This window comes from Thunnus maccoyii, chromosome 3 (assembly GCF_910596095.1).
Source record: "Thunnus maccoyii chromosome 3, fThuMac1.1, whole genome shotgun sequence".
NCBI classification, from domain to species: domain Eukaryota; kingdom Metazoa; phylum Chordata; class Actinopteri; order Scombriformes; family Scombridae; genus Thunnus; species Thunnus maccoyii.
The window spans coordinates 33,866,117-33,886,296 of record NC_056535.1 but is presented as its reverse complement, the minus strand read 5'-3'; the positions used below and the strand labels follow the sequence as shown (position 1 = coordinate 33,886,296).

The window sequence follows — 20,180 nt, the reverse complement described above, 5'->3', positions numbered from 1 at the left end:
TCCTGTGATCAGAATAGAAAGGAGTCATCAGCTGTTCCAGACATTCTCTGAGCACCATAGTTTCCTGAAATGCAACGCCAGCCTGTCTGTCTCTATATTTATTGATTAGTGCTTAAAAAAAGCTCTGCTAGTTCAATAGTTCTGCAGGCCTGCAGCTGATCCAAACTATGTTCAAAAGTTACACTTTTCACAGTGTTAACAAATTCCTTCTCTCAAGTTTATTGATCATAGCTGAAGACAGGACTGCATTCAGAGTAGTTTACCAGACCTGAGATTAACATACACAAGATCAGAAAAATGTTTCTCACATGACGTAGTACCAGCAATATACATTTAAATTATAAGTCTCTATTACAAATTTAAATTGAATCGTATTCTTCCAAGACATAATATGGGAACAGATTATTTAAAAGTGGAAACCAGTTGGAGAACCAGTATGTCATGGTGACTTTAAGGCTGATGATGATATTTCTATAGAAGCTACGGGTGGTTCTCCATTTGTTTTTGTGATCGAAAAACTATTTTTTACAGATATTTTCCTTGAATTTTCTCAAACAGTTGGTCCATGTTAGTCCATGAAAGAAGGAAGATAAAAAGACAACAACTCAAACAGAAGAGGTGTCTTTAAAATGGAAAGAAAACAATCATTCCAAATGTCAAGACAAATTATACTTTAATAGTTTTCTATTTAATTCATAAAATATCCCTTTTGGAGTGACGGCCCATGACCCTCTGCCTACTGTACGTTACATTTTGCTTCACTGCCCACCATGTATTCCCAGGCTCTCTCTGCAGTGACTCATGCTCAACGGTGTCCAGCTTAAAGCCAGGGCTACGTTTTAATGAGCCTGGACCCCATGGTGAGAAGAAAAACAACATTGGGGCAGCAGGGTGAATAAAGTTTACACACCCCTTCATTTATTCCGTGTTTGTATTTATTCCTGTGTTGCAGAAGGAAGATTGTCTGTTTGTTTTTATCTTTTTTTTTTTGGACTGTGTGTGTTTCGCCCTGAGCCTCGCTGCCTCTCTCTCTCTCTCTCTCTCTCTCTCTCTCTCTCTCTCTCTCTCTCTTTCTCTCTCTCTCTCTGCATGGGGAGAGGAGACAAATGGTGGGTGACACTGCAGGCTGGGGGGCTACATGCCATGGCCCAATTATCTGTCTGTTTTCCCTCATTTCTTAACCTCTTTTTCACCCTCTCTCTCTCTCTCTCTCTCTCTCTCTCATTTCTTCCAAATTTATCTCTCTAAATTCTTTCCTCCTATCTGTATTTCCTCTCTCTCTCATTCTCCGTTAACCTCTCTTTCTCTCTCACATCTCTCATCTAAATCTGTATTTTTTTTCCCCTGTACTAACCCCCCCCCCCCCCCCCCATGCATCTATCTCTCACTTAGTCTAATGAATATTTCACATAGAAATGCTATTTATAGACGTGACATCGTTCCTCCGCTCCATCCATCAAGCCGAGCTTTTTCTCATCCGCACGTTTCGTTCAGTCGTTATCAGACGGAGGTTGAGTTTCACGTCACTTTCAATTATCCTCAATCGGTGGAATGAAGTTGTTTTTTCTTCCCGTCACTCATGCAAGCTTCGCTCTAATTTGTTTCATCGTAGATCAACTTTTATTAACGTTTTTGTCACAGAGGAGATACGATCGCTGATGTGATTTGATGGAAGTGATTTAAACACAGAGCTTTTCATGTGTTATTCTACTATAAAGCTGCTTATTCCCAAGGAGTGCTGGCTTATTTTCCTTCACTATGCATTATAAACAGTTTCTATATGTGTGTCGGTCAGATATGGCAGTAAAGACACCTGCCCACTCATTTATTCTACTGCCAAATATTTCAGCTTTTAAATTGCTCACTTTCCATATAAACCAGCAAGAAATCATGCAAATTAGATCTAATTCTACCAGCTGGGAGAGAGGGTTTCTTTGGCTTTACTGATGTAAAGTACACAGTCTGTCTCTGAGTCCTGACCCAGAACTTCAGAAAAAGTGTAATTAATAGTATAAATGGTGTAATAAAAAGACACATATGGGAGCAGACCAAGAATTGCCATATATATATATATATATATATATATATATATATATGTATATATATATATATATATATATATATATATATATATATATATATATATGTATATATATATATATATATATATATATATATATATATATATATATATATATATATATATATATATATATATATATATATATATATATATATATATATATAAAGGTGTGCCAATGTTTTTTCCCGCTTTAATACTGTAGCTCAGCCTGTCACCAGTCATATATTATTAGACAGTTTATGCCTTTTCTTTGCTTAACTGACGTCTCATTGATTTACATTTGTTTGAATGAGATTTATGAATGAGACTCTTTGTATGAAGAGCTTTCCCTCTCTGTGACAGCATGAGGACGAGCTATAAGCAGTCAGTCTGTGTGACGCTGTAAACCTCCCAGGCTCTAAACTCTTTACACGCCCCCCCGCCCCCCCCCCTCTTTAACGCCCCCCTCTCTTTAACCCATTAAAGCTCTTTCACCCCACTGCCTGCTCACTCAGTCACACAAACTGGATGGCAGTATCGAATGCATGCTTGACCATGCTCCACTGTATGTGTGTGTGTGTGTGTGTGTGTGTGCGTGTGTGTGTGCGTGCGTGTGTGTGTTAATGCTGAACAAACAGACAAACAGACTGACAAAATTGGACCTTGGAGACATCGCTGATGAAATCAAAAGAAACAGCCTCATATTTCAGTGTTTTCATGGAAACTAAAGATAAATATTGGCTTTGAGTTCGGGGGTAAAATGTGCAGCAGCACTGCAGAGGTTTTTAAGCTTTAACACACACTTTTTAAATTGGATTATTATAATAATAGAGCCCATTTTAAGAGTGCTGGGACCTGCCCTACAGGGTCTAAAAACATCCTGTTATTCACTGAAATGCATCCATGATATGATATATACCTACTGATGCTCTGCAGGTCCAGCTCACACATACTAGACATAATATATTATTGATGGCTTTCATCAGCTGTTACTTCATAAATACGAGTGATAACATCTTCAACATGTGACTGTTTTTCCGATAAAGTCTTCATCCTGGCTAATAATGTAGAATGAGTGGGAATTATAAAGCCAGCAGGTGGGAGTCTTCTCATTTTAGGAGGGAAGTACTTGATGGTGTTGCCACTTAATTTCATCAGACGGCCCCCTCCTCAAATCTCACTGTCTGCTTTTTATTGTTGTGTCAGATTAAAACACTGTGTTTGCTGGATTTATTAAGGTTTCTTATAATATTTTTGTTGTCTGTGTGTCTTTTTTTGTTTTTTTCTATGTAAATGTGATATGTATATTTGCTGTATAGTGTTATCGTAGGAATTTGTCCATGTATACGTGTATTTACATACTATATTCTGTACATGCATGTCTGAATATGCATGTGTGGAAGGGTGTGTATGCTTTTGTATGCATTTGTTTGTGTGTGTGTGTGTCCTGATGGCTTCCATGCAGGCAGCATCCCATTGAATTACTATAATGGGCTGGTAATGGGCCTCACTGAGTGGCTGAGGGTGTGGAAAGCCAGAGGTCAATGTGATGCTCTGGAGTCTGAAGGTTTGACAGTCCGTGGGTCAGACGGGTTTACAGAAGCATCAAGGCTGACAGTAAAAAGCTTGATCTGAAATAGCTGTTGCACTGAGTGGACCGGGACTCTGGGAAACAGGATATGTCGGTTTAAACAGACCGCTGAATGTCTGAAGGAGACATCGTTTGGTGTCAGCAGGTGCGGTGGAGAGAAAGAACAGCCTGCACTGCCACAGTTAAATCTGTACTATGACTCACTGAACACTGATTTAGATAAATGTCTAAATGTTTTCTTTGAATGCTTCTGCTTCTTTTTCGGTGCACGTTTCATCTAAACAATACAGCTTATGTTTTAGACCTGGTGCATGTGAAGATATATTTTGCTCTCTAGCACAAAATAACAAGAAAAGATGGAGAAAAGATTCCCCAGATTAAATTACTCACTTAAAACCAAAGATGATGGAATTAATGATCTTACATTGTTTGTATCTTTTGACCTCCTGCTTTGATCTGATCTCTATAATAATTTTAAAATTAGTTCCCACATGGATGACAGCACTATTGTTCCAAAGGCTGAGAGGGATTATTTGAAAAGTCACAGATGTTTCTCACACTGACATATATGACTCTATCATGACCTGTGGGCTAATTGACTGGGATTATGTCATGCTCAAACTGGGCATGAGGTCATTTCCACATCAGTAAAACCTGCAACAAGAGCTAAATGTGTCATGTGAGATATTATAATAATGTAGTGAATCAGTGCCGCTGTCCAGTAAAAGTGATCGACAGCATCATCATTCTCTATATCCACCAAAGTTGAGGAGTATTTCAGTGCCAAGCGGCAACAGTTGGAGTTATGGCAGCGCCGCGCATGTGAAGGAGAGTGTGAACGAGCGTGTAGGAGAGCAGCCTGCAAGACGGGGTCAGAATTAACATCAATTAACATAAATTATACACCTCCCATTTCAATGTTTTATCGCCGTGTTCTTCCTTCTTCACGTCACGCGTTACTTCACCCTCACTCACTCCATCTTAATACCCCTCTCTCTCTCTCTCTCTCTCTCTCTCTCTGTCCTCTGATCCTTGCTGTTATTTTCTCTCACTGTCATCTTTTCTCTCTCTCTCTCTCTCTCTCTCTCTCTCTCTCTCTCTTTCTCTCTCTCACCCTGTCACTCTTCCCTTCACACCCACCTCCCATCATCCCTCCCTCCCTGCTTCCAATCTAATTCCAGTTGATGGACTAATGGACATTTCTATTGACCTGATTAGGCTCTGCTGTCTGGCAGCAACGGTGTGTGTGTGTGTGTGTGTGTGTGTGTGTGTGTGTGTGTGTGTGTGTGTGTGTGTGTGTGTGAGAGAGAGAGAGTGAGCATGTTTTTGTGTGTTACGTGTAGTTCATATGTTGCGGGTGTGGTTATGGTTCTCAGTTGTGTTTATGCATCTTATCACTGACAGATGACCACACGCATCATGTCTTTCCCACCGTGTGATCTGTCCCGTCCTCAACATTTTAAAACCTTCTGGCAAGGTAACGTCATATTTTGTTAATAAGACACTGTCATATATTGCCTGTCACAGGATTTACAGATATTAGTGGGCTGCTACTAGATCCTGAAGGAGTGGATGCTTGTGTTTTTCACTTCAACTCAACTGAAGTTGCAGATGGCGTCAGTGTTTCTCCAGGTTGGCACTTCTTTGTTCAGGAGCGGCTGAGACTGACACTAAAACGAGAATAACTGGTCCACCTACAGTGAGCCTGGTCAGGTTAGGCTAACCCACTGTCGCTAACTTCGGAGCTAACCTCCTTCACTTCTAAAGCAGTTGGGGAAACAACAGATGATTAACTGACTCACTGCAGCCTGTACTGTACATTTACTGCCAGATTGACAAATCACTGCTAACCTTTTCCTCTGCTCCGCTCACATTCACCCTTGCTCAACCACACACTCACTACACACATTACTCACACACTACTCTTATAACAAGACCTTTGATGGGGGGATTTGATGCACTAGACTCCAAACTATTCCATGATAACATAGGGTGTTATTCCGCTCACACAGTGTGCGAGTGAAATTCATTAGTAGCCCACTGATGTTAATGATTGTGTGAAATTTTAGCAGCGGCGCTCATAATTCTGAAGTGGTGCACCGACGCTGCAGAATGAATATAGGAACACTGGGACGGAGGGAAGCAAAATATCTAAAATAACTAAAACTGAACTGTTAGTTTAGGTTGATACTGTGTGGGATATAACTATTGAATAAAATTATCTTTTTTTTGGTCTGTGTGGCTATGATGTAAACATTGAAAGGGAAAAATTAAGCTTTCATTGGGTGACCAAATATTTAAAGTTCCCACATATGTAGTGATGTTGTCTGACTTTCTCTTCAGTCTGATACTGAGTTCCCAGCAGTACCAGAGCTGCTGACCTCCAGCTGACCTCCAGCCTCCCTTTGGGTTTCAGCAAATAATAGTTTTTCACCTCAGGCATTACAACAGTATCACATAATTAAACAATAAATGAATTACTCAAATTAATTTAAAAAAAATACATTTAGTCTTTGAGTAAATGAAAGCACCAGAACATAGTCTGAAATGTCTTGTGGATGCTGAACTCAGGATGTGAGCAGCTGCAGTGATGACAGACAGGTTGCTTTATTAGTGTTTCACAAACTAAGATCTTAACATCTTTTTATAGTTCAAAGTTCATTCGGCAGCTGTCCGCAGCCTACATATGTGGTTGCATTAGCTTTAGATCAGACTCCTGATGCCATCCGGCACCATCACATCGTATTTTCCACTTTGTAGTCTGCAGTGCAGCGTGAGTGCATTTGTGGTCTTATATGTGATATAGTACAACTGACAACTGTCAAAACAGCAGGTCGTGCAGAGTTCACAGCATCTGAGCAGCGAGCTGCTAGAAGTCCATTTGGCATCATCACTGGTACTATAAATAAAACTAAAGTGCTGCAGGTGGTTGTGATCAAGAAGAAGTAACAGATATGTGACCACGTCTGAAATTTCTTGCATGTTGCATTTAAGATCTAACTTTGAAACTAAAGTTATGTTTGATGCACAGGAGGCAGAAAGACAAAAACAACTCACAGAAGAACAAACCTGAAATATTATTGTCCAGTCGTTATGCTAACGTGTTAGCAAACAGTTGCATGCTTACACATACAGCAGACACAGAACATGACAACAGAACATATATATTCTATCCTATATTTCTTTTTATCTTGAGTTTGGGGTCATGCAACCCCCTGAATATCTTTGTCTTTTGTTTCTAGCCAACCATTCACACACTTCAATACTATAAATTCATGTTGTCTGAGCCTGTTTGCTCTATATGGGGGGTTGATGAAAGCAGTGAGACTGAACCTTACAGTCTTTGCAGCAGGAAACCAAAGCGATGAATTTAAAGAGGCTAAAAGAAAGTAAAAGCTCCTTAAAGCTGCAGAGTTTGGTGTTAACTGGTGCTACCAGTGACCTCTTTAACATTACACCAAGTCATTTGGTTCAATGATAAAACTGATCAGTTCATGCTGAGTTAAATGGAAAAACACATCACTATATTACAACAAGTCAGCCTGTCAAGTGTCTCTCAAGCTGCAGTCCCCTGTGTGAGAGTGCCTGGAGGCTGGATGTGAAGTGCTGTGATCATCAGACATCATTAGATAAGAAACGAGCACAAATCAGCTTTGCATGTTATCACATTGTTGCTAATTGATTGAACACACGAACATGGCTTCCTCTTGGACTGAAAGTCACTCAACACTTGGCAACAGTGTTGAAATGAATTTTCACTTATCATCCAAATAGTTGTATCTCTAACCTATACAATGTTGGTTGAAATGATAAATTGGCGACTAAACACTGAAACTCTGAGTTTATCTAATGGAATCGTGGGAGGATTTTTTACACATAAGTATCGTGTAACTTTATATGTAATTCACTTGCAGTTATAATTGTTTCTCCTCCACTCTTTTTGTGGATAGAAATGTTAGTTGCTCAGTCACTGTGCACGTTGATGTTAACACCTGTTTGCTTTGTTTACTGAGGCGTTCTGACAGACAGTAGAGCACAGAGAGCCAATAGAGATGTCTGACATGTTAAAGAGACGTTCTGTCTCTATTCTCATGTTAATTGGCCCCGTGCCGATTGTCTCATTAAGAACTTCAAAGCAGATTCTCTCTAAGACTGTTTGTCTACAAACACTCTGCTTGTCCCGGGCCTGAAGAACACAAACACAACACACTGAGAGGAGGAAGACAGAAATAAACCTGCCATCAGATTGTCTTTTCACAGTTTTATCTTTTTGTATAAATCTTGAAATGAATGTGAAGGCCTTGCTGTAGCCTGCTCTGTATTCAGGACATTACCTGAGATTATCCAACATTATGCTCTATCTCATGTGGAAGAGTGAAGACACCTCATTCATGCTGTCGTGGTATCACACTTATTCACACACAGCCACTGCCTTTAGACATGGATGTACTTCTTTCTCTGTCTTAAGTCACGCAGATACATGGACACACAGCGCTCTATTTTACACATGTGAATAGTAACCTTTGTGAGGCTTGCGTGACAAGTGTAAAGTGTGTACAACCTATATGTGTTCATTCAGTTGACAGGAGATTCTCTCTGTATCCGCCGCCTCGCTGCAGGCTGCAGGCTGCATTTGTCCCAGCTCTACTGTTTATCCTACCCTGCTCTGTGTGCTGTGAGAGATATATATACACACAACTACACAACTACACACTAAAACACACTAAGAAAACTCAACATTATAATAAAAACACACACACACACATATATATATGTATATATATATAAAAAAGCAATATATGCAGAAACTATCTTTTATTCTTATGCAAAAGCACACTAACATTATAACCTCAATGAAGGAAGGATTCACTGCAGTTAGTTTTAGTCACTAAACTGAAAACTGAGTGTGTATCTTGGTTTTGTACATTTTCTGTAAAATCTAAAAGAAACTATTGATGGATAAAAAAAACACCTGACAGGAACGTCTGTCGTTGGCTAATCCAGTGAATTAATTAATGAAATACTCGTCAAATCAAGTTATGTTATCATATTGATGCAAAGTTAACATGAAAATACAATATTGTTATATAAATGCTAATAAGCAGCACTGAAGAACTTGTACTTGTGTGTAATTGTGTGCAAGCAGCACTGACAGCAGTTCAGAGCAGATGGATGATGGATTGCAGAGATGACTCAATCGTCTCTGTAACTTCTTAAGTGGGATTAGAGTTTATAGCTCGATTTTTTAGTTTGTCTTTTGGAAGATTGTAATAATAAAAACATACAGACAGAAGGAGAGAGAGAGAGGAGCGGACGTCCAAAGTTTAGAGGGAAAACTGTGTAGATCAACTGTATTTGAATCAAGGGAGACGTTTTCTACCATTGTTTCAGACCCACTGACCTTCATAGGAAGTTAAGTCATATATATACACGTATATAAACATCCAACACAGCTGCAAAGTTTCCATCTGACAGCAACAATATGCACCTTTTACTCTCTAACTATGACAGCAACAAAAGCACTGCAGTTATGTTGGAAGTTAGATCCAAAGATAAAACATTACAAGTTCATGGAAGTGGTAATATTTTATGCTGCGGGCGCCTCATTACTCTCCTCTCACTGTAAAACTATATAGACAGATGCTTGTGACTCATGTCTTTACGGGCCGAGTAGACGTACGTTAAACACTCGTTCAGATCCATCAAAGAGGAAAAAAACAAACACGCATTTAATCATCTCAGATATGACTTATTGAACCAGCGTTAGAAAACGATTCAGTCTTTCAGGCTCACTGAGTTCTTTGAAGAGCCTTTAGTGTATTTTAACTCCCAGTGTAAAGGAATAGTATGTTTTTGCTCAGTATAGTTTGACCAGGTGACCTCTGTCCACTTTAGCAGGCCTGAAGCAGAGTCATAATGAAACACGACACCATCTGCTGTGGTTGGAGATGCTGACAGTGCTGTTTGAGAAGCTATGACTGGATTGTCAGGTCGCTTCTGGTCAACATAAAGCAGAGGCCAAAATAATGGATAAACAATGAGGATTTAAATGCAGGGACTTCCTGTAAGTGTGGTGCCAGTCAGACTTCCATCAGCCCAAAGTGGACACAAAATATTTCACTTCATATTGATTTTAGAGTTAGGTTAGATGGACATCACTCTGACATTAGGCTCTCCATAAGCGTAATGACTCTGAGGGCAGGTGGAAGTGGCCTCAGAGCTCATTAAAGGACGATATAAAACAGGAGCATAAAAAAGAAACCGTACATCATTTATGCCCAGGCTCTCGCTTTTAAAGCCTTGGCCTTTTCTTTTGAAGAGTAATGTTTCCTGGATGAATGATGAGTCGCTGATGCAAAGTGTTAGCTGACTCAACTGTGACCGCTAAGCTCGCTGCTCGCAATCAATGAGATGTGTAACCCGACACCCATCCGTTCCCCCTAAGAAGAAGCACGGCGTGGCTTGCGGGAAGAAGGACGAATGAAAGGTGACATCACCGAGCCATGCTGACCAAGCCCTTTTTTTTTTCTGGGGATGACACAGCTCGAAGGGAAGACGGCAGACTATTAAATCCCTAATATGCAACAATCCGCCGCGTGTAGATGAAAGGTTTAACGTCTGAGTAGCGAAGAAGCAAATTGAGAAGGACGGCAGAGGAAAGTAGAACAGTCAGACTCACACAGCAGACAAAGATGAATGAACACACACATACTCACAGAGGAGGAGCACTTATTTAAATAGTGTCAACTTTAAAAATTGATTCAGTCTGTTTCTGCTTTCGCTGTATTTCACTTTAAGACCAGGAAAGAATAACAGGAAAACGACTTATTAATCATTCATCCACAGTAAAAATACACAATCCCAAGTGGGAGTCCAACAGAAATGAAATCTCTAATTGAGGATAAATTTATGCCATTTTTTTGTTCAAGAGGTATGACAGGATGTATGAGTGGAAGAAGCTTCTAACAGACAAAATCACCAGTTTAATGTGATTATTTTCCTCTTTCTTGCATTATTATTTTTTGCCAAGTTGTAAATACAACATTGTCACCTCATAAAGTTGATACAGTGATACAGTTGACATCCAGCAGACATGGAGAAGCATTAGCATTCATCTCGAATGCTCTCATTTGGTCTCCACAAACTCCTGAGGGAAATATCTGACCCTTTAGCTGCTAAACACTCCACTCTGTTCACCAGCTACTCGCTAACTTTGTCTATCTGCTGTTTGGTGTTGGGCAGGTAGAATACAGGTGATTAGTCAAAGCTTAACACTGAAAACAGCTGCCTGTCACTGCTGGAAGACAGAGCAGAGCGGTGAGAGTGAAACAAAGCGGTAAAGTTTCAGGCCATAAAAAACAAAACTATGTTAAAACGCTCCGTAGAACTGATTGGACGACAGAGTCAGTGATAGTCACTACTATAACTTATGCATTGTCATTTGTTATAAATATAAATATAGTGATTAGAGTATCTTTAATGTGAGAAGGAGAGTTCATGAGTTGCAGTGTGAGAGTTTGCTAACAGATGAACAAACACAAAGAGCTGAGTAGAGTAGAAGCCCCCAAACAACTGGAGACAAAGACAGGTGGTACACAGTGTGAAACGTGTACCACCTGTGTTCATGTGTGTGTGTGTGTGTGTGTGAACGGTGATCTGTCCCAGTGCACCCTGGGAGGTCTAAACCTGCTGAATCAGGAGAGTGACGATAGACACGCAGACAGCACAGATGTATGATGGTTGAAGTTTTTTAGACTTTTTGTCATATATTCATTGTAAGTTGAGACATTTATCTTGTTCAGAAACAGACAATGAATCATAAAACCTGCATAAAGACCTGAACTGTATAAGCTGCTGTGATGATATGAATCAGTATCATATTTAAACTCTAAATCATGCAGATCACATCATTTTCAGGTCAAACACAGAAACACAAACTGTCCGTTCACGCCTTGTATGACAGGTTTGATAATTTCGTACGAGAAAATTGGTGAACGCCACAAATATTCTTAAATCTCTTGTATGTTTCACTTAAGAATGAATCTGAGTTACTGTTGCATGAAGCCCACTGAGTAATTTACTGTTTAGTAACAAACGTAACACACAGTACATGATACCAACCCATCTGCACTCAGAGCTGAGGGATCTAATGGCGAACTGGCACAGTGGAGCCACTGCATCGCGCCAGGCCAAGATGTCAGGCCGGCCTTGGCACCTGGGGAAGCCCTACACACACACACACACACACACACACACTCACTCACGCTGTAACACTCACACATTGAATTGGATGGCAGATGAAGGTTGGCAGTGCCAGCAGCTCTCTTCGCCCTGCCAGCGGCGCCCGCAGTGCAGAGCGGGTGTTTTCCCGTGGCAGCGTTTCTCCACTCTGACCCGCAGCTATGCTCATTAATGTGTTAATTGACGTGCACCATCGCAGACACGCCGCCAAGAGGAGATGGCCTCAGACAGTTGGTTAATAACTTTAAAACTTAAGTGTTGGACTGAAGTCAATGGGGACGAGTCTTCCTTCACTAAAGAGCTGTATTTTAAGTCAGAGCAGCTTCCTGTTTCTTGACAGTAGACTCAGCAAATTAATCTTGCCAGAAAACAAATACATTCTTCATCAAAAGGTCTTATGCTAATTAATCAGTGTTTACCAGAAAACAGAAACTTGGCTTTTTATCTCAGAAATACAGTTCAGATCCAGAAGATTAAAAATGAAATGAAATCAAATTGAAAAAATAAGAAGAAAATAAAGGTTGAAAGGTGGTTTAAAATAATTTCCCTCTTGTATATTTAACAAGTTTCCTCACAGCAACATGTACGCTCCTAAAATATTTAGTAATGAATAGATGTTAAGAGTAATGGGACAGGCACACTACTCTACTAGTCATGGTAACAGTCAATGATTGTCTCTCTAGAGACACAGCGCTACTAAGATTAGACACACACACACACACACACACACACATCCTCTAAAAGCAGCAGTAGTGCAGAGTGCTGTCGGGTGATTAGTGTGTTTTAAGCCTATATAATGGAAGCTTAGCCCAGTGCTCCACTTTCAGGGCAGGAACAGCAAGCCTGGCCATCTGGACGCTAGTACACTTTAATGCTGGTACACAGAAGGCTACGAGGCCACACTACTGAACAAACAGCCTGCTTCTATAGAGCAGAGAAGCCAAGAAAACAATGTGACACTCAGGAACACGTTGGTGCTTCTGGAGCTCACGATGAGTATGAAAAAAATAAACAGGAAGAAGAAGAGCACCATGACGCACACATACATGTAAAAAATCCAAGTATACACACACACACACACACACACACACACACACACACACACACACACACACTCACTCTCTCTCAGCCAACACCTGACAGTGCAGCATGTGTATCAGGCACTAGCTTTTACTTTCATAGAAGGATAGGCGCGTATTTACTTATGCATGAGCACACATGTACAGTAGACGCAACCGCTTTTGGCTTCATGCACACAATGCGCACACACACACACACACACACACACACACACACACTAACACACCAAGATGTACCGACAAACATCTGGCTGATCTGCCTGCCCCACATTATTTTTATCTGGCAGTGTGTGGGTGAGCGCCTGGGGGAGGGGGAGGTGCTGAGTGTGTGTGTGTGTGTGTCCATGTGCCATGAGACATTAGGGGCATTGTGCCAACATGTGACTGTTTTAGTTCTTATGGAAACACACACACAAACACACACACACACACACACAAGTATAGGGAGGTAAACGGAGAAGGAAGCGTGGCATGATGCAGGGAGAAACTGTAAATAAAGGGAAGAGGGGATCTGACATGTTATTTATGACAAGGTGCAAAACTTTTCATACTTTCAAAAATGTTTGTTAATAAATGTCACTATTTTTGCGAGTAAGTTGAAAAGTTAGTGGGAAGAGCTGCATGTAGTATTTTTCATCACATTGACCAGTTATACCAAATACTGACCATTGGAAAGCCTGTTTATTTCCCTTTTAAATTATGCCACATTTGTAAGGAACATGTATTTGTGGGATGAGCAGCAGAGCTGAGTATGTGGGTTGCGCCCATGAAAAATTTGTCAAATCTTCACTGTCAATGCCAAACAGCTTATTCTGCCATTGACTCTTGTTTGGTGTTTGGTGGATTAAATGATTGAAGTTTGAGGAAACAATTTATTCATTTAACAAACAGGAGCCGCAGTAGCGTGTGCAAGAACCATACACAGCCACAACAGCCTGGCACCTCCTCCTCATGCTGCTCACCAGCCTGGTCACAAACTGCTGTGGGATGGCATCCCATTCTTCAACCAGCATTTGAAGAATTATATGGAACTTGGCCTTCACTTTGGAGATGGTACTAGGGCTCACTCCAAATAATGCCGCAACTTGGTTTTGTGGAACACCAGCATGAAGTTGCCCTATCCAGATCAGTCAAACGTGGCATGCCGATTCTTGAAGCTGACACCTACTGACCACTGTAGCAGGGCCCATGCTCACAGGTGCTGTCAATCAAGTGCCTGATTGGCAACACCTGGGGTACCAGAAGCTCAAAACAAGAGTCAGTAGCAACAGCAGAATAAGCTGTTTGACATTGGCAGAGAAGATTTGGCAAATTTTTCATGGGCACAACCCACATACTCAGCTCTGCTGCTCATCCCACAAATGCATGTTCCTTACAAATGTGGCACCATTTAAAAGGGAAACACAAACACAAATTTCCTTACTTTTTGTGCTAAGTTCATAAATATATTCACTTGTCATCTGACATTGTTACTGGATTTTGGACAAATTACAACCAAATAACCATAATTGCGAGTGATTTTAACACATTTTTCACTCGATCAATAGACTGCATCAAATGGTCCAGCGTCACTGCAGTCACTGTTATGGTTGTGAGGCTGCTGTTTTCTGTATCAGAATATATTTATTTATCTCCTTTAGGGTTAAAGCATGAAATATGCTGGAAGAAGCTCAACAATTTGTCCAGTGAGCTCTGCAGAGATTCTTGCCATTGTTCTCATGAATGGGCTTTTTGACATTTAGGAGAGCTTGATTTATTCACTTCAAACCAGCTGGTGGAAACACATGTAATACGCATTTCATTTTTATGTGACATTTTAAAAGTTTGACTAAAATCCACTCGACAGCTGGTTGGATAAAGAGAGGGAGGAGATAATTGAGGAGAAGGAAAGGAGAAGGAAGATAGTCTGGAGCAGCAGTGGGAGTTAAAGGATCATCCTCAATAATATTCAATATGTGGAACTGCTGACTAAAACTGTCACTGCTTCAATTCTAGAAAAAAAAGGGAAATCATCTGTAAGGAAAACAGCCCATAACTCCTGTTAGTGAATTACATCTTCAATTTACATTTTATATTGAGCCAATTGAAAATCAATATACCACAACCTTGGAAAACAGGATGGCTGGAGGAACAGTAGACGAAGACTGACAAGTGAGGAGAGTGGGATTGAAGAGGGATAAAAGATGAAAGACAGAGGAGGAGGAGGAGGACGGTAAAGGTATGTAGAGAGAAGAGGAAGTAAGCAAGTGAGGTGGAGGAAAGATGGTGAAGGTGGGGACATAAGATGAGGAATCAGCAAAATAAAGATGCCGAAAGGATATAAAAGCAGGAAGTGCCGTCAGAGTGATGGAGGGAGGTAAGAGAGGGACAGAGGAGTGGTATTCAGGAACAAAATTAATGACAACAAAAAAGGAAGGTAAGAAGAGAGTGACGGACTTGGGAGCGGTAAAAGATCAAACATATAGGTGAAAAGACTTTATCGAAGTGTTGTAGAGAAAAAAAAAAGATGGCCACTGACACATAACATGAGGTGACAGACGGCGAGCGGAAGCATGGAGGGTGAAGAGAATTTAAAAAGCAGCATGTGTGAGACAGTAGCAGGAAGAAAGTGTGAGAGTGAACGCCCAGAGCATCTTCTTCATCCCTCATTCAGCCTCTGCAGATAAGTGCTACTGACCTCATTACTCCCCACCCCACCCCCCCTCCCCCACCTTCCTTTCGTCTGCCGCTCGGCTGATTGAGTCGACAGATTGCGGAGTAAAAAGATGGGAGGAGGAAAGAAGAGATGCAAACAGGGAAGAGGATAGCACGGCATGGAGGGCAGGTCACTCTGTCACAGCCAGCCTTTCACTTCTTGACTTGAGGGATGTTTGCTGGTTTGGTGCAGGACTCTTTGTCTCCATCTCATCCTGTTATTTCAAGATTAAGATTGAATGTTAATGTTAAAAGTTATGGCCTTCCTCTATAAAAAAATGAGCATGAAAGGAGGCGAAGACCTTCAATAAACAACAAAATAAATGAGTTTGTCTGTTTTCTATCTGATATAATTTGCAGTAGGACTGTTTCACTTTGTTTTACTGTCAACATTTGCTTAAATGCTTTATTATTAAAACAGAAATATGAATATAACAGTAAGTTGTGTTCTCTTAAATTAGGGCTGCAGCTAATGATTATTTTCATTATTGATCTACTGAATATTTTTCCAATTAACCGTTTAGTCTATAAAATGTCAAAAAAACAATGAAATGACTTTTCAAATATCTTGATTTGTCCAACCAACAGTCCAAAACATATTTTTATATCTAACTATATTCTGTATATTGTAAATTATTTATACTGATATAAAACAGATCAACAGAAGATCCTCACATTTGAAAAGCTGGCACCAGATTTTTTTCTGATTATTTTTCTTTCAATCGCCTAATCATTTCAGCTGTACTTAAATACAGTATGTATATATTTTCTGTTTAATATTAATAAGCTGTGGAGCTTTAATGTAGAAATCAGTCAAAGTAACAATAAATCTTTTTCACAGCAGACATTTTGACTTGTCATAGCTGGAACAGATAAACTGATGATATTAACGATGGTTCAGTTCTATTCAAATGTTCAAGTGTAACCGTACATGTGGACTATACTGCACTATATGGACTGTACCAGGGTCAGGAACACTAAATGAGATTCAGCCATCGTTAATGTTATTAATTGTATCTGTGCTTCTCCTGCTTCGACATGTCAACATATCTGCTGTGACCTGAGAAAAGCAGGATGGTGTTTGTAGTTATATCTGTTTCTGTCATCTTTTACCTGAGTGTTTTTCTGCTGTGTGCTATAGTGCCAGTTCAGTTTTTAACAGGGAAAAGCTGAATATGAAAAGTTGAATGAAATGCAATAAAAGGCTGTCCTGACCTCACACCTAAGCCTTCAGCACAGCTCTAGAGATTTCCAGCCTGCTCCTCCTTCAGCTGCATTTAGTGGCAGTTACCAAATAACAAACACTTCAACAATTCAGTTCACAATGTTAAACAGTTTGAACACAAGGTCTACATCATACTCAAGTTATAAAAATGTATCTGTTCATACTGAAACGCCAAAAAGAACAGCTAAATCTCTAGCTTCATGTTGTTTTTGTCTGTGAAGGCATGTTTGATTGTTTTAATCTACTGTTGGGATGGGAATCACAAACCGGTTACATTTGAGAACCAGTTTAATTTGTCTAATCCATCTGAATCGTATGTCTCTGAGCTAATCAGTTCCTCTTATCGATGCCCAGACGTGTGATGTTGACAGAACAAAAAAAGGTGGAACTCAACTGTGAGGGCATCACAACCTCCAGACTGTCCACAGAGGACACACGCTGGAGTTATCTTTGGCTATGTTGTCATTTATCTACAAGAAGGCAGCGGTTGTGAGCATTTTTTGATTTAATGAATAAATAATTACCTTTGCGAGATGAACGTGAAGTATACACCGTCACTCAGAGACTAACATTAGCACAGCGGAGCGGAGCAGTGATCAGCAGTAATCAACACATACACACACTGCAGCATTAAACTACTTAAACCAAGTCTGAGATGAGAAAAAGAAAAGAGTAGCAAATAAGAGGAAAGTAACTCGGTGCTCAGTCTGTTTCACCTTAAAAACCCTGCGATCGTTCAACGCCTTCGTTCCCTGAAGCTAACGGTGCAGCAGAGAGGCTGCTCTCCACTACTGCAGACACAACGTTAATAACACAGCAGAGCAGTCTGCCTCCTGCTCAGTTTGTTATTCTCACACAGACAGGAGACTGTAAGATGCTTTCAAATCAATTAATTCATTAATTAATGCAGTTAACTTTTGGTTACCGACCATTTATCTTATCTACCAGTTATGTTTCATATATTCATCAGCATGCAAGATCATTGATAAACAGTGGAGATAATAAAACAGTTGCATTGACACTGAAACTCTGTGTGGGCCTACTTTTCTCCCACAGAAAACTGATCAGGAATCAATAAGAGAATCAATAAAGAAACGGACCAATAAGCAGAATCAATAATGGCACTGTTACCAATAAAATCTTTACAATTCTCATTCCTGATCCACTGTAGAGAATGTGTTCAATAAGCTTATTTTTGTTATTAGAAACATGAAGTTGATCAGAGTCGAGGCTTTTACCCGCCGCAGCCTTGCAGCAGCACAGATAACCTTCAGCAGCAACCAGCAGGAAACTCCGTTTGTTCTTCCTGCTGTTTGTTTCAGCCGTTGGCAGATGTCGCGGATGCAAACCCCGACTGTTCTCTCAGTCGCCGACTTCCATAACGATGCCGATCGGATATCTGAGCAAGTTTGCACAGTGGAAGCCGCTGTGAACGTTCCCATCATGCATCTCATTTATTCCGTCGCAGTTCACCTCCATCCCTCAAACGTTTCTGCACAGACACACACATCACATCCTCTGTGTTTTATCATGTTGTAACAAAAACTGACTGGTCAACAGAGAATTCTTTGCAGTTTTAATCTCTTTAATGACGGTTCATGGTTTGATTAAACAACACAACAAATAAAATATAGTTCTCAGTATAGCACAGGCAGGTTTCTGACAGTGTACATGAGGTTGTGAGAGAGGAATGGTGGGGAAAACAAATAAATAAAAATCAATATCTTCTCTATTTTTGCTTGCAGGTGTTATAAGGAAGGAAGGATGTGCCGACTAGCTGGTTTAGATTTTGGTTTTATTGAATAACATTACAGCATGATGATGTAAGACATGCTGGATTGAAACATGAAGGGTGAGGTCCCACCGCTGAAGTCAAATAATGTTTGTTATGATTACATCTCCTCCCCCTGTATCCTGTATCTCTCATCCTCCTCGGTTTTCCCCCTGCACATTGTAAACTGTCTTTTATACTTCTTCATATTTTCAATATTACATGCTAGCCAGCTGTTCAAGCACTTGTAATTCTGCTTTCCCAGCCCTGCACTTGTTGGTGTGCAGTCAAAGCATGTGTTTGTGTGTGTCAGCTTCAATGAGAAATATTGTTGTATTACAGCCCATCAAAGGTGTTCCCAATAAACTCACAGCACTTCTCTTGTGATCCAAACTCATTTCTAATTCTTTGTGCTTAGGAGAGCACTCAGTATGTGGTTTTATGCTAGTTATGTCCTGTGTTTTTTAGCTCGCAGGCATATGCACCAGCTGTAACCCCTGCTGCTCGCTGCCGTTTTGGTGCCAATTACATTTCTCTGTAACCCGGGTGGGCCCGCTGTGCGAAACACGCTCTCCATCCCCACGACACCCCTCATTTTCTAGGATTAGATGAGTTTCTCTTCACTTCTAATTTCTTTGTCTTTTGTTTAGTTTTTATTTCTTCTCTTTCCCCCACTTCTCATTTTCATTAACGGCATGTGTGCTATGTTGTTATTATAAATTCTTGAATATTCTTCGCAGCGGATTCTATTAGAGGGAGTCCCCATGAGTTTACTACATTCCTTCTATATTAACAAGCCTACGAGTGTGTGTATGTGTGTGTATGTGTGAGAGAAAAGAGAGAGGAGGGGGTGATGGAGAGTTAGAGAGACAGAGCAATGCCCACACACAGGAAAGAGGTGGGAGAGAAGAAGAAGATGCATGCTATAGCAACATGATTCTCTCTCCTACGTTAGATGACGGCATGAAATTTCCCTGGGAGAGCGGCGTAGAGCTCTCTCTCTCTCTCTCTCTCTCCTACAGATGATATGATTCAACCCGTTCACTTTAATTACTCCTGTTTTTTTCTGTTTTCCTCCCACTTCCATCTGCAGCAGCTAGAACATTAAAAAAAAGAAATCTGGTTCTCTCTGAGTGAATAATTGTCTTAAATTGACTCCAAACATTGTTTCAAGGGGGTAGCAGCAGTTCTTCTTCCTCTCCGGAGCTGCCAGATGGATGACTGCTTCATCCATCAAGTGTGCCCAGGGTTACATAGCGAGGTGTGGAGAGAGTCCCAGAAGTGACTGTTATTGAGGTATTAAGATTTATTCTAGTATGGGGGAGAAAAAGAGCAAAATCCTGGTTTATTAAATCAGTTTTAACACAGAGAAGAAAGGAATTCATACATAGACCAACAGAGTCCTGCATCAGCTGACAAACAAGACAAAAACAGACAAATCTCTAATGTTTTCCTGCTTTTTACAGTAAACTAACACTGTTGTATTTATGAGCCACAAACCTTTCAGTGACACAGCA

At 40.4% G+C, this 20,180-nt stretch overlaps 1 protein-coding gene across 10 annotated transcripts in view; it reads left to right on the top strand.

The window, feature by feature from the left end:
- LOC121894133 (dedicator of cytokinesis protein 3-like) overlaps positions 1-20,180 on the top strand; it is a 215,056-nt gene that overhangs the window by 14,683 nt on the left and 180,193 nt on the right. For 7 of the 10 annotated variants that reach the window (XM_042406504.1, XM_042406511.1, XM_042406507.1 and 4 more), the window contains exon 3: positions 5,058-5,130. The exons of the other annotated variants lie outside the window; for them this stretch is intronic. In XM_042406504.1, coding sequence (XP_042262438.1) covers positions 5,058-5,130 — 73 coding nt within the window. The remainder of the gene's footprint in view (positions 1-5,057; positions 5,131-20,180) is intronic. 10 annotated transcript variants of the gene reach the window in all.